The following is a 15110-nucleotide window of genomic DNA, read 5'->3' on the forward strand; positions in this document are numbered from 1 at the left end:
ATTTATAATTAACAACGGGTGCATTATAATTACATTCAAAGGCATTTGCATAATTTAAGATGCTACAGAATGAAGAAAGGTTTTTCATGTCCGCTTAATGGGAAATAATAAAATATACAACAATTGAAGAGGTTACTTAAAGTGACGCCTAATTTTTTTCTCACTCACTGCTCTTAACAATGTTAAAATGAAGAAGTGGTTAGATAAATAAAAAGCCACAACACAGACCAGACTGTACAGGAATCAAATCTGTAAATACATAATTATATCCTTTTTTCTGCATATACAGAGAGATTTTTTTTTCGGTTTGTTGGTATGGGTTCCGTTATCCGGAAACCCAATATCCAAAAAGCTCTGAATTAAGCAAAGAGTCTCCCAAAGACTCTATTTTATCGAAATATATAAATACATTTTTAAAAAAACTATTGATTTTCTCTGTAATAAAAACATATTGATGTGGTTTCCATGAGAACAAACATCACCAACTTTAATTCTCCAAGGGATTCCTTGCTGAATTTCCCGAGAAACGGTCGGAAAATTTGCGAAACCCGCATTTTGACACCTGTGTCAGTTTCGACATCCGCGTTAAAGTCAATGGGCGTCCAAATATTGTTGACTTGCGACAGTTTTGACGTGAGCGACTATTCCGATGCACGTCCATATTTTGTTGACGCTGCAGATTTTTGCTGGTGAATTTTTGCTGCATTTCCGCAAATTTATTCACCCATCACTAATATTTATATATTACAGGTATGGGACCTGTTATCTGGAATTCTTGTACCTTGGGGTTTCCCAATAAGGGATCTTTCCATAATTTGAATCTACTAAAAATAATAGAAACATTAATTAAACCCAACAGCATTGTTTTGCTTCCAGTAAGGATTAATGATATCTTAGTTGGGATCAAGTACAAGCTACTGTTATTATTACAGAGAAAAAGGAAATTGCTTTTTAAAGTTTGAATCATTTAATTAAAATGGAGTCTATAGGAGATGGCCATCCCCTAACTTGGAGCTTTCTGGACAATAGGTTTTCAAATAATGGATCTTATACCTGTAATATTTATTAAAAGTGGGTAATTCAATGATGAGAGTATCCTTATAAAATAAAATGGTTCTCTATAAAATGGTATAGTCTTGCCTAATTAGATTTACACTATACCAATGCTCATTTTTTTTTGAAGTGATTAGTTTAGTAAGTGATGTATTTTACACTTTTCGAATTCATTTTGAAAGGTAATTTTACCTGAGAGAGAAATCAAGTTTTATTCCTTCATAACAACACTTGGAGGTAAAATTCATGACTGTGATTGAAGATAGATGACAGTTAAGATGGTTTATATGCAAAATTCAGCACAGGTTTCATATAACCTCAAATGCTTTCTTCTCAAATTGGAAATAATAATCTCTGTAATCTTATATTACACATATCCTATTTTGCTCAGCTCAGTACACTGAGGCCCTTCCTCACACATAAACAATGGGATATGGGATGACTTTGACGTAGTTGGCCAGCTTAAATATATTGCAATATATGGACAAACAATCCCTGTTTTGTTTAAAGGGTAAGGCATTTTTCAGTAGCAGTATGCACAAAATGTCGCTGTCTTAAATATATTGATAATGGGTTTTTTGTGGTCACACCCTCATTGCACCCCCGCCTAATGTTTTTAAAAACTAGTGGTGAGCACAACTTTCCCTTGTTTGTTATAGTTTATACAGGAGCAGTGACCAGCTCCATGTTGTAGCTCCCACCCTTCCCAGTTATAGTCAGGTGATCCCACTGGTGTCTAATAAAAGGGCAGCCAAGTAAAGGGATACTGTCATGGGAAAAAATGTTTTTTTCAAAATGAATCAGTTAATAGTGCTGCTCCAGTAGAATTCTGCACTGAAATCCATTTCTCAAAAGAGCAAACAGATTTTTTTATATTCAATTTTGAAATCTGACATGGGGCTAGACATTTTGTCAATTTCCCAGCTGCCCCTGGTCATGTGACTTGTGCCTGCACTTTAGCAGAGAAATGCTTTCTGGCAGGCTGCTGTTTTTCCTTCTCAATGTAACTGAATGTGTCTCAGTGGGACATGGGTTTTTACTATTGAGTGCTGTTCTTAGATCTACCAGGCAGCTGTTATCTTGTGTTAGGGAGCTGCTATCTGGTTACCTTCCCATTGTTCTTTTGTTTGGCTGCTGGGGGAGAAAAGGGAGGGGGTGATATCACTCCAACTTGCAGTACAGCAGTAAAGAGCGATTGAAGTTCATCAGAGCACAAGTCACATGACTTGGGGCAGCTGGGAAATTGACAATATGTCTAGCCCCATGTCAGATTTCAAAATTGAATATAAAAAAATCTGTTTGCTCTTTTGAGAAATGGATTTCAGTGCAGAATTCTGCTGGAGCAGGACTATTAACTGATTTATTTTGAAAAAATGTTTTTTTCCCATGACAGTATCCCTTTAAACCATAGAATTCTTAATGAATCAGATGAAAATTGAGCATAGGACTGGCCAGATATGGGATGACTTTGACGTAGTTGGCCAGCTTAAATATATTGCAATATATGGACAAACAATCCCTGTTTTGTTTAAAGGGTAAGGCATTTTTCAGTAGCAGTATGCACAAAATGTCTCTGTCTTAAATATATTGATAATGGGTTGAGTGCAGAGGAATCTTGTATTTGCCTTCCTCACACATGACATACTGTAGGCTAATATTGTTTTTTTTTTATAGAAACAGAGAAAGGGGCACATGTATAGTCACTTATTTTACCCTTAAGCCTTCAATAAAGTTGTCTATAAAAAATAGCTTCCCTATAAAGGGTGCATGCATCAGCTGCAGCTTAAAAGAATATATTTATAGGAGCAGATGTTTGCCTCATTAGGTCACCCATTTCAAATAACTTTTGTGAATTTGAAGCTCAAAATTATTTACCCTCATAAGTAGGTGGAACAGGTCAATGATACTTGATATCAAACAGCAGGCCTATTTACTGCTGCTTTATTGAAGTCTAAAACCCTGGGCAAATGCCTGTTTTGCAGTTTGCTAAGATGGCCCTGATTCCATGTGTTCATCTGGTATAGTGTGTATTTAGATTAGTATTTAGATTTTTTTCCAGAATAACCTATAATACAGTTAGGGATCCATTATCCGGAAACCCTTTATCCAGAAAGCTCGGAATTATGGAAAGGCCGTCTCTCATTTTATCTCTATAATCCAAATTTTTAAAAATGATTTCCGTTATCTCTGTAATAATAAAAAGGGTCCTTGTACTCGATCCAAACTGAGATACTGTATAATTAATAGACGCAAAACCAGCCTATTGGGTTTATTTAATGTTTACATGATTTTCTAGTAAACTTAAGGTATGAAGATCCAAATTACGGAAAGATCCATTATCCGGAAAACCCCAGGTCCCGAGCATTCTGGATAACATGTCCCATACCTGTACTAACAGTGATCCTCATTACTGTTTTATCTTTGTACACAAGTATTTGGAATTCTGCTTTTGACTTATTTTTCACAAGTGAACTGCATACAGAAAAAAAAAATCAAATGGTGCCAGGGTAAGAATATATCTTCAACTCCTGGCAAACTTTTGCTTTGACAGTTTTGTCTCTAATCCTACCTTATCTCTATTCCACTACAATGGTCCATGCAAGATCAAAAGACAAAAAAAGCAAAAGTAAATCATTTATTCTGTAAATGCCTGGGGCTTAATTCATTAGTGCTTAGAAATATCTCCTTAGATTCAGCTCCGCTTCCTTAAAGAATGATAATGGAACAGGTGTTTTAAGCTCACTTGCAGTGAACACTTCAATCATTGACAAAAGGAATATCACGATAATTATGACAAAGGAGTCATATCCTTATTTGTTCAATTCTACATATAAATCCAATGGGGCAAATTCCCTAACCGGTGAAAATTCAGCAGCGACGGCTTCGCAGCCATCACAACACTTCGCCAGGCGTAAATTCCCTAGGACAACACTAATTTACTAAAGTACGAAGTTGCGTCCAGGGCGTCAAACACTGGTAAATTTTTGCTAGCATTACTTTGGCAACCAAATCGAAGATGCGCTAGCGTTGCCTAATTTGCATACAGCGGGAAATGATAAAGTTACATGGACGTATATGTTGCAGCAAATACATTACATTACACAAGTCCAGGGAACCTTAATAAATAAAATAGAGTTGTTATAATGTCCTACACATGAGCCCACTGTATAGTTTATGTTCCATATGTTAGAAAATTGAGGGGGGAACTCGGTTACCCAAAAAGTTTTTACGGACCTTTGTTGGCTATCACTCTGCGCCTGTTAGGAAATCGGTGTAATTCCGAAAGGACGCCACGCTGGCGAATTTTCATTAGCGTTAATCACTTCTTCTTTTATGGAATCTGCCCCTATATTCCTATTCCCCTCATCAACAGAAAACTTCTGCCATTTTAAAGACACTAGACCTTACTTTGCAGAACAATGTGTTATATTAACTATCTATAAATTATTGACATTAGCACTTTAACAAATATACACTACTCTGATGAAGCCCACGCCACAGAACAAACAAACGGGATTTATACTTGTAGCACATGATGAATTAAAACAAAGATCTATTCCTATAATCTTCTTCAAAGGGCGTTCATCCTTTAAAAAACGATATCACCCAATTGTTTACATGAATACTAAGTAAAATGATGTTCTTGTGTTCATATTCTTCAAAGAAGCAAGGCATTAATCACATAACTAGATGGATCAAAGGTTGAGATCTCTCTGCATTCTGACTGACCAACTGTCAACACCATTACCCCTTAAAAGGGAAAATATATCTTCCCTTTCTAACATGAGATAATTCAAAAGGTATATGGACACTATCTATTTTGTTTCTTACACAGACTTAAGGGAAACCATGATGATGTGCCTCTGCTTGCAGGGACATTTTTCTTCACCTATAGGACATCTCCCTCTCCTTAAGCTGGCCATACACGGAGAGATCCGCTCGTTTGGCGATGTCACCAAATGAGCGGATCTCTCCCTGATATGCCCACCTTGAGGTGAGCAATATCAGGCTGATCCGATCATGGGCCCTAGGGCCCAACGATCGGATCCTAACGAATGGGAACGGGTGGTCCCATCCGATCGAGATCTGGCCGACTTTCGGCCAGATCACGATCGGGGAAGCCCCTCGGGGGGCCCCATACACAGGCCAATAACCTGCCGACTCGGTCTGTCGGCAGCTTTTATCAGCCCGTGTATGGCCACCTTAAGTCCTCTGTGAAATTTTGTATTCTGGGACTTGAAGCCTCTCTATGTTCCACAGTGGGTGGTTTACAGGTTCTCTGGAAAGCATTGGGAATTCACGTTCCATAATCCATCACTTCATATTGGAAGATAGTGAGGGTGGGGTTGCTTTACTCTGCCAGCCAAAAGAAGGTTGAAAATGGTTCTTGAATGTCATATTTTTTTATTTTTGGAAGGGGGTTATATTTTCCTGTTAGGGATAAAGCATATTTAGCGATGCTTTGGACTACTGAACAATATTCTTGCTATAGAGTAAATGACAGCACCATGGTTCTTGAGGTTTTATGTAAAATTACTCAGAGATGATTCACTAATATTACCATGCAACATTTAAAACAAAGTATTTAAGCACTATTTAGAAAAGGAGATTTCATTATTAATGGGAATAGTTTATTGTCTACCAACCAATGGCTTTTAGTGACGGTCAAATATAGATTCTGAGCAGGACAGGGATCCCTTTCATCTTATCTCTTTAACAGAGATAAACTTGACGACTGTGATATTCTACTTTATGGCACAAGTAGCCATTTATACGATATATATTAATAAATGCATGCATACATGCATACAAGTAATTACAAAATAATGAAGTAAGTAAATGTTAATTTATAAAACCTTATGTTATGCTAGGATTGGGCTCACTCTGCTGCTCATAAATAATATAACAGCAATTAATGGCTTTTCTGAAAACAGATTAATCAGATCCATTTTATCTGACCCCAATCTCACATTCCTTAGCCAAAACAGAGAAGATGCCAATCCTCTGCGTTTTCGCATGCATTTTCAACCTGCAATTTAAATTTAGGAATACATAATTCAAATTAATTTGCTCAGCATTCTTATAGTTAATCATTTAGTGCTATTACCACACACAATTAATAGTTTTACATTTTTTATCATCTTAGATTTTTAATTTTTTTTTTAAAAAGGTTTTTATTTTGCATTTTATAACAAGAAACAAACAGACATTATATCATGCGTGGTTTCGTCTTTTTGTAGTTATGACAGTACAGCATAAGCATTTAGTATGTTTGAGTCCTGTTTTTAACAAGTTCAACCAGCCATTAAAAGTGGGGGATTGGGGAGACATCCAATTCAGGAGGATACATTTCCTGGCATAGAATAGTAATGTACGGAAAAGTATTCTTCTGACCGTCCTCGGGGTGACGTCATCTATCACACATAGAATGCATACCTGAGGGGGCGTACCACTCCTTCCCTAACCAAGTCCCCAAGTGTACGTAAACCCCATTGTGGCCATATTTTGTACTCCGCTATGTGCTGCAGATGCGGGAGGAAGGAATTCCCCCATAGAGGTAACTGAGGCGACAGGAGAGGTGATGCTAGGTGGCAAACTTTGAGTGCTGCCATCCACGCTTTGTATGGGGTGATTATAACTGAGTGGGTTACGTGTAGATCAGGAGATTTGCGAAATGTGATATATGAAAGTGACTCTGTTGAGCTTGCCAAAGTGGATTAAACCACCAATGTATATAGTAGATCTGAGCTGCTAATGAATAAAAATACCAATTTGGGAGTCCCAATCCCCCTTCGGCAACAGAAGCCCCCAGTTTGGCTCTAGCAAACCTAGGGGGCTTGTTTGCCCAGAGAAACGGTTTGGGCGGTATCAAGAGAGGCAAAGAAGGAGCGGGGGTGGGAACAGGAGAATTGTGAAAGATGTAGAGGAATTTAGGGAGAAATATAATTTTTAGAAGATTGATTCTGCCCCAGATAGAGATAGGTAGGTTAGCGCACACTTTCAGTTTATCTTTCATAGTGGAAAGGATCGGTTCAAGATTCGAGGGTATATAGGCATCTAAATTCCTATGTACCACAATGTCAAGGTATTTGAACGAGTCCACCCAGACTAGCGGGGTGGGAGGAAATAAGTCGGGGTTGATATTGGTGTCAATTGATTTTTCCCAATTGATTTTTAGCCCTGAGAATCTTAGATGTAATTTAATCAATATTTTATTATGGTCATGTAATTTGAAAACAACCCTGTTTTCAAAAAAAACCTTGGGACACTGTGTACAACGTAAATGAAAGGTGAATGGGATGCTTTGCAAATCATCTAAATTATATTATATTTAATTGCAAATATTACATAGACAACATAGCAAATGTTAAAACTGAGAAACTTTACTGTTTTCTGAAAAATATATGCCAGCAACACATTTCAAAAAAGCTGGTGCAACAAAAGTTGCGTAATGCATAAAAAACCCAGTTGAAGATCTCAACAATTGGCAATAGGTCAGAAACATGATTGGGTATAAAAAGAGTGGATTTCAGAGAGAAGGGAAGATAGAGAGGGATACACCACTCAATGACTGCAAGTAAAACATTCTTCAATGTAAAATGTAAGAATTTGGGGATTTCCTCACTTACAGTAGATAAGATCATTAAAATATTTGAAGAATCAGGAGAAATCTCTGTACACAAAGGGCAAGCCAATAATGGATGGCTGCAATCTTTGAATCCTCGGGCAGTCCTGCATTTCAAACAGACTCTATTCTGTAGGGGAAATTTCTGCATGGGCTCAGGAATACTTGACAACTAGGAAGGCACTATTAATGCTGAATGATAAATACAGGTTTAGGAGCAACAGATGCTGTAATCCAGAGTACTACTTTTTAAGGGAAGGTCTTGGTTTTTTCAGCAAGACCAAGTCAAACCTCACTCTACACCTATTACAACAGCTTGGCTCCATAGTAAAATAATGGCCTGTCTGCAGTCCAGAACTTTCACCCACTGAAAACATTTGTTACTTTAAGAAATGTAAAATGCTACAAAGGAGACCCCAAACTGAAAAGCTGAAATCCTGGTAAGAATGGGACAGCATTTCTCTTTCAAAGCTACAGCAACTGCTCTCCTCAGTTCCCAAATGTTTACAGAGTGTTATTAAAAGAAGAGGTGATGCAACCCAGTAGGAAACATTGTACTATTTGCAGTTACATATATGATTTAACTGATTTGCAAATTATTGCATTCCTTTTTACTTTATTTCTCACCCTTTTAAAAACAAAATTATATTTTTGTAGTGATCTGTAATGTTGTTCCATCCATTACTGTGAAAATGTTAAATGTTCATTTTAATAGCCACTGGGGGGAGTAATAGGAAACTTTATGGACACAGATATAAAGGGGAGGAGCAGAGAACATCTAGGAATATAGCTGACTTCTACCCTGTAGTCTGGCATCTATTTGTGCAATCTTCTAGTTCTGCAACACCCTGCACTGGGTTAGCACATGATCATACTGTTGAGGTGTCTGAATGCAATTGTACATTTGCATACCTCCCAACTGTCCAGTTTTCCGCGGGACAGTCTCGATTTTGACAGCTTAAAATGCATTCCTAGATTGTTATTGAAATCTCCTGCACTGAAGTGCCAGAAAAAAGATACAACGTTTCAAAAACTTTTAGCAGGTAGCCCAGAATAAGTGTCAGGTGCACTTCGATACATTTGTAACAATTTTAAAGTTTAAATTTTAACAAGTTAAGCAAAGAAGCAATTGTAATAATTTAAGATACGCAGGTCTCTTGGGGAAACTGTGACTTGCAGCTTAAAGGGCATTTCACCTTCATTAGCAAAACTGTAATAACACATAAAAACCTCAGAAATGTGTTCAAACTTTCATAACCTGCCAAATTTTCTAAAATGAACATGGTAATTAGGAAGTGTGGCCACAAAATGGGCAAATATTTTTGTCCCTCTTTCTATTTCCAAAATGTTGGGAGGTATGCATTTAAACAACATTTTGAAAAAAAAAGTAATTTTCATTTTTGAGCAATTTAATGTAACAGCAGCATGTTACAAACTGGAAATAACTGTTATGCTGGCCTATTTACATCACATACTATCACTGTGCCTGCTACTCCCTTCTGAGCTGCTTATTTGTATTGCTGGATAAAGGACAGTGCAATAGGTAGGACTGTGTGGGTGGAAATCTTCAGGCACTAGCAAGTAGCATTATTATTTTTTTTTTTGTAACTTCTCTTTATTAGAGGATATCAGTGAAAAACAGAATAACACAGTACACATGTATTAGACCTTATACACACTCTGAAAAGTAAGGTCACCATAGTAAGTAGATACAGTATTCTGTAGTTCAAGGTGCAGATACACTCATAAGAAGAGACCTCTATTGGCATTAACAACAAAAATAGAAAGAATAATGTAAGAAAAGAAAAAGAAAGTAGATCCAAAAAAAAGGCATTCAGATAAAAAAGTATAAAATTATACAAATATAATTAGAGCCTAACCCAGACAGCATTCAGTCACAATGTAGTATTGAAGGGTCAAGACCAGAAGTGAATACAGATATCATAATATAGTGACAATATCACAGGGTGGAAGTTTGCCCTTGCCTGTAGGATAGCCATGGTGACCAGATTTCCTCATATTTTGACATTCTGTGTTCATTACGAGCCGCCATGTGTTCCATAGCCGCTCTAACATCAACAGCAGCAATAAGTTGTTCTAATTGGATGGGGCCCCCTGGCTTCCAATATCTAGCTATTAAAGTCGTGGCAGAGTTAAATAAATGAAAGAGCAATTTCTTAGTAGGTCTGGGGATTTGATCTGGAAACAGCAGTAGGAGTGCCACCTGTGGCTCAAAAGGAATAATTATGTGGAGGTCTTTAGATATTAAACGGAATACCGACTTCCATAATTGTTGGGAGAGTGTACAGTCCCACCATAAATGTAGTAAGGTTCCAGTGTCCCCACAGTTTCTCCAACATAACTGCGAGTGAGTAGGCGATATCTTGTGTAGTCGCATTGGGGTCATATGCCATCTGTATAGCAATTTCTTATAAGATTCAATATGGTTCGTACACCTGGTTGTCCCAGATAATATCTGCATTGCTTCGTGCCACTGATCCACAGTGAAGGATAAGTTTAGGTCTCGTTCCCATTTTAACATGTAGGGATATTTGTAGTCCGGAGGGTCCATGACCAAAAGTTTGTAGGCGTTAGAAAGAGTTCCTCTTGAGGACCATCCTGAGGCCGTAAGTCGCTCAAAGTTGGATTGTAGCGGGCAACTTTTATAGTTAGGTATGTGTGATAGCAACAGGTGTGTTATTCTCGTGTGGGTATATCTATCAGTGTCTGCAAGTTGGTATTTAGTCTGGAGTTCTTGAAATGGCATGTATTTGGTTATACTATAAAAATCTCTAACTAGATGCAGTCCTTTAGTCGCCCACGATTGTATAGGTAAGTCCTGCAAAAAAAATTGAAGACTCAATAATGGAGTCCTGGGAGAGATAACTTTACCAGGGTCCAACTTTGCTCTTTCCTTGTCCCAAGTTCTCATTATCAACTCAGTCGTGGGCAGGGCTAAAGTTCGCTTAGGCCTAAGATTCGGTGGAGTCCACAATAGAAGGGGGATAGTAGTAGCGAGTGATTCTGCTGTTTCCAGATCTAATCATTGTCTGCAAAAGGCTGGACTATGCATTTTCATGGCCGTGTCCAGTAATGCCGCTCTGTAATAGCTATTGATATTTGGAAGCCCCAATCCCCCCGCTGCAGCCGGTTGTTGTAATACTTTAGCCGCAGTACGCGGTTTCTTTCCTGCCCATATGAACACATTCATCTGTTTTTGCAATGATTTAATATAGTACGAAGGGAGGGCAATCTGTATAGTCCGAAAGAAATACAACATTTTTGGTAGGATAGACATTTTGGCAGCATTTATTCTACCCACCCAAGAAATGTACAGAGGTGTCCACTTAGAGTAGCTCTCTTGAATAGACTTCTGGAGAGGGACATAGTTATACTTGAATAGCAGTTCAGGGTCTTTAGTAAGAGCAATTCCTAAATACTTAAGGTAAGTGTCTCTCCATTCAAATGAGTAATTACTTTGGAGTTGGTGCTTTACCTGCGTAGGGATATTAATGGGTAATGCCTGAGTTTTTTGGGAGTTTATTTTATACCAGGATATTAAATAAAAGGAATGTAGCTCACGCAGGACATTAGGTAGAGTGATATGTGGATTGGTCAAGGTTAATATAATATCATCTGCGAACAGACCGATGGTGTGACATCCAGACAGTGTGGGGACCCCTCGAATGTCTTGATTTTGCCGTATCTTGATGGCTAAAGGCTCTACCATTAAGGCAAAGATTAAAGGGGACAACGGACACCCCTGTCTAGTGCCGTTAGAAACAGTGAAGGCGTCTGACAGAATCCCCGAAGCTAAGACCTTAGCAGACGGGTTAGAATAAAGCAGAGTTATGGCTCTCAAATAATTTTGCCCTAGACCAAATTTAGTGAGGGTGTTCATCATGTATCCCCAGTGGATCCTGTCAAACGCCTTCTCCGCATCAAGTGAGAGGATTAAAGCTGGAATCTTTCCCCTTTTAATTATATGTAGGAGGTTATGAAGCCGTCTGGTATTGTCCGGAGCCTGTCGTCCAGGCACAAATCCCACCTGATCGTATTGTATAAGATACGGTAAAACTTTATTCAGACGGAGTGCTAGGATTTTGGAATAAAGTTTGAGGTCTGTATTCAACAGGGCATAGGCCTGTAGTTTTGACATTGATCTGGTGCTTTACCTGGTTTGGGAATGGTGGAGATATGTGCCTGGAGAAATTCTGGTTTAATTTGACCTGTGTCCATAATAGACCGAAATAAACGCAATAAATGGGGAGTTAGAATGTCAGCGTAAACTTTATAGTAGGAATTAGTGTAGCCGTCTGGCCCCGGGGCTTTACCGAGCTTTAATAATTTTATAGAGTGGGTGACTTCCTCTTTGGTGATAGGGGCGTTAAGTTGTTCACATTGAATCTCCGAGGGCCGTGGGATCGGTAAAGAATCCAAATACGTTAGTATTGCATCCCGTGTGGGTTGGGGTTCTTCCCGTGAGTGGGATAAATTATACAGAGAGGAGTAATAAGAGGCAAAATGATTGGCTATTTTACGTGGATCCGTAATTTTATGCTGTTGGTCCTTTAAAAATTGTATTCTGGTGTGGGCTTGTCTTTGTCTTAATTGGGAAGCCAGTAATTTGTCAGCTTTATTACTTTTCGTGTAGTAGAAATGTTTGAGGAGCTTTAACCGAAATTCCGTTTTGATAAGGAGCAATTTTTGTAACTCCGCTTTTTGTGTTTGAATTTTGTTGGCCAATTCTAAGGTGGGTTGAGAATAATAAGCATGTTCTAAATCTGTAATGACCTGCTGAATCATGCGAATTTTGCCGTCTCGCTGCTTCCGAAGGTTGGCAGCTTGAGATATAATTTCTCCCCTCATTGTAGCTTTATGAGCAAGCCATATTGTTTGACAATCAACATCTGGAGTCACATTTGTCTGAAAATACGAGTTCAGAGAAGATTTTAGGTGTTCCGAAATGTCCGGGTGGGTTAAAAGGGAGTCATTCAACCTCCAAGGAGTTAGAGTTCTCCTAGAAGGAAAAAATCCTATATCAATTCCAAGTGGAGCATGGTCGGACCAGGACTGGATTCCTATCCAAGATTTAGTGGTTTGTGCCGTGGTCTGGGGATCTAGGAGAAAAAGATCAATTCTCGTGTGGGTTAAAAATCTGGGGGAGTGATACATAAAATCCTTTTCTAACGGATGCTGAGCTCTCCATACATCAATAAGGGCGAAACTATGAAGCAGGTCCCTGAATTTTTTGGCTTGTGTCAATTGTTGCCTATTTACAGATTGGGAGGTAGTTCTATAGATATCTATAGAGGGGTCCGGGGCAAGGTTAAAGTCCCATGCCACAACACATTTGCCCTTCCTAAATTGCAGAAGATGTGTCAGTGTTTTACGTAGGAATTGCAACTGGTTTTCATTAGGGGCATAGATGTTAATCAGTGTGTACAATTGGTTATCAAGCAAGCAAACTATCAGTAAGTATCTCCCCAAGGGATCAGCCACCATGCAAAGTAGCATTATTTTCAGAACTACAATCCCACTTTCATGTTGGTTTCAAAGCCCTGACAATCAGCAACCTGATTTTACAAGTAACTGATTATTATTTTATTGGCAAGTTAAATGATACACTGCAATCCTCAATTCCACTCCTCCTATTCCAACTCGTTACTGGTTAGTCACAGGAGTGTCACAGTGAGTTTGATAACCTCACACCTGTCAACTGATAAGGCCTACCCAACCATCTCCATCCAAAGCAGAGGCATAGCTAAAGGGGTTAGACTGTCTCAATCACAAATGGGCCCTGAAAAACACAGTGTGGAATGTCCAGGGCATATGTTCGAGGGATGTAGGGTGGATGGGGTATAAAGTGGGAATAGAGATTTTAATTTGGGGAAGCAAGGTGTGAGTCCCATCACTTGCTTTCAGATACAGAAACACTGACACCTAAGGAGCAACACAATCGGATGACAAAAAATACAAAAAAGTCAAATAGAGAGACCTGCAGACATCACAATCATTGCATATAAGAAGGTCAGTGTTTATGGAGAAAGGGCCACACTATCTCCTCAGAACTTTGATGTCCCTGTAATAATACAAAAGGATCACTGTAACTCTGACCCTTAAATCTTGGTTTGCATGCAATATTCCTTGCATCCAATAGATCTTCATTGAAAACTAGGACTTACCCTTGCAAAACAAACAGGTATACAGGTGTATGCTGTTCTTTTTTTTACATAAACATATGTTTTCATACCCTTAGTCATTTACCTACGTTTCAGGTTTGTGAAACAAGTGGTTGTATCTTTACTGTATATTTTCTTACTTAAAGTGGTATTTTGCAGACACCTCTGTAAAACAGATTATTTGTTATTTACTATTTATTTTGGTAGCACAAAGGCAACGTGACTACCATACCATAAAACTAGTTGTCCAATGAATAAGCAAAGAACAATACAGAAAAAATAAAAATTACGTTTTATACATCTTCAAAGTTCATAACCTGTCAGTTGGAAATGAGATGAAAGGTGGTGGTGTCAAGTCTTCAAACCTGTTATGTAGCTGTGTAGCTAAAGCTAAAATATTAATAATGAATGTTCAAAATAAAATATTGAAAGTTCTATTTGGAAATTGCAGGAGATGAAAAAGACATTTGAAGTTCCTATTGCATTATACCTTTCGCGGCAGCTGTCTCTCTACTGCCAGCATACTGTGCTCTGCTTTCAGGTCCCTCATATCATACTCACTTCATATTCTTCTTTGAATCCATAGCCTTCAGCGCATTTCATCTGTGTGATGTGCTGCAGTAAGTCAGCTACACGGATGGCTGGATGAAGCTGCCCTGTTTGGTATGGAATATCAACTGGATCCCGCTTCTTGTACGTGTGAGGCTGGGCTAGACTGCTTGTTTCACTGTTCGTGTGGTTTTCGTCTATATGAAATCAAAATGAGCAGCAGGTTATATATATATATATATATATATGAGTCATTAAAGCGTAAGTGAATCAAACATAAATGAAAAAAGGAACTGGTTTGGGCATAAAATAACAGAGAAGAAGAAAAAATGGAAAACTGAATGAAAATAAAAAATTGTGATTATTATTCAAAACAATGCATCTTAGGGAATTATTTCAAATCAGGAATTATTTTAAGAAGGTATAGCTTTCTACTGGAAAAGAAACCTTTCCACGGCCAGTGAGGAACAAATGAACAATTCTTGACTTTTTTTGTGAACAAACCATCTAATACAAATATGATAGGTGGAAAAACACAGCGGATATTTAGGTTACATGCAGTACTTTGCACAGGGAATGAAGATTATGGTTTATGATGTAAGTTCAATCAATTGCACGCAGAGAACCAGAACTGGACAGTTTACAGCAAATGCTAAACAGGATACAAAATGGAACAAAAATGACATGCAAACCAAGACAAA

General features: G+C 38.2%; 1 protein-coding gene across 18 annotated transcripts in view; it reads right to left on the bottom strand.

The window, feature by feature from the left end:
- LOC108719201 (receptor-type tyrosine-protein phosphatase mu) overlaps window positions 1-15110 on the bottom strand; it is a 470437-nt gene that overhangs the window by 79261 nt on the left and 376066 nt on the right. For all 18 annotated transcript variants that reach the window (XM_041566369.1, XM_041566373.1, XM_041566368.1 and 15 more), the window contains one exon: window positions 14422-14606. In XM_041566369.1, coding sequence (XP_041422303.1) covers window positions 14422-14606 — 185 coding nt within the window. The remainder of the gene's footprint in view (window positions 1-14421; window positions 14607-15110) is intronic.

This window comes from Xenopus laevis, chromosome 6L (genome assembly GCF_017654675.1).
Source record: "Xenopus laevis strain J_2021 chromosome 6L, Xenopus_laevis_v10.1, whole genome shotgun sequence".
Lineage (NCBI taxonomy): Eukaryota > Metazoa > Chordata > Amphibia > Anura > Pipidae > Xenopus > Xenopus laevis.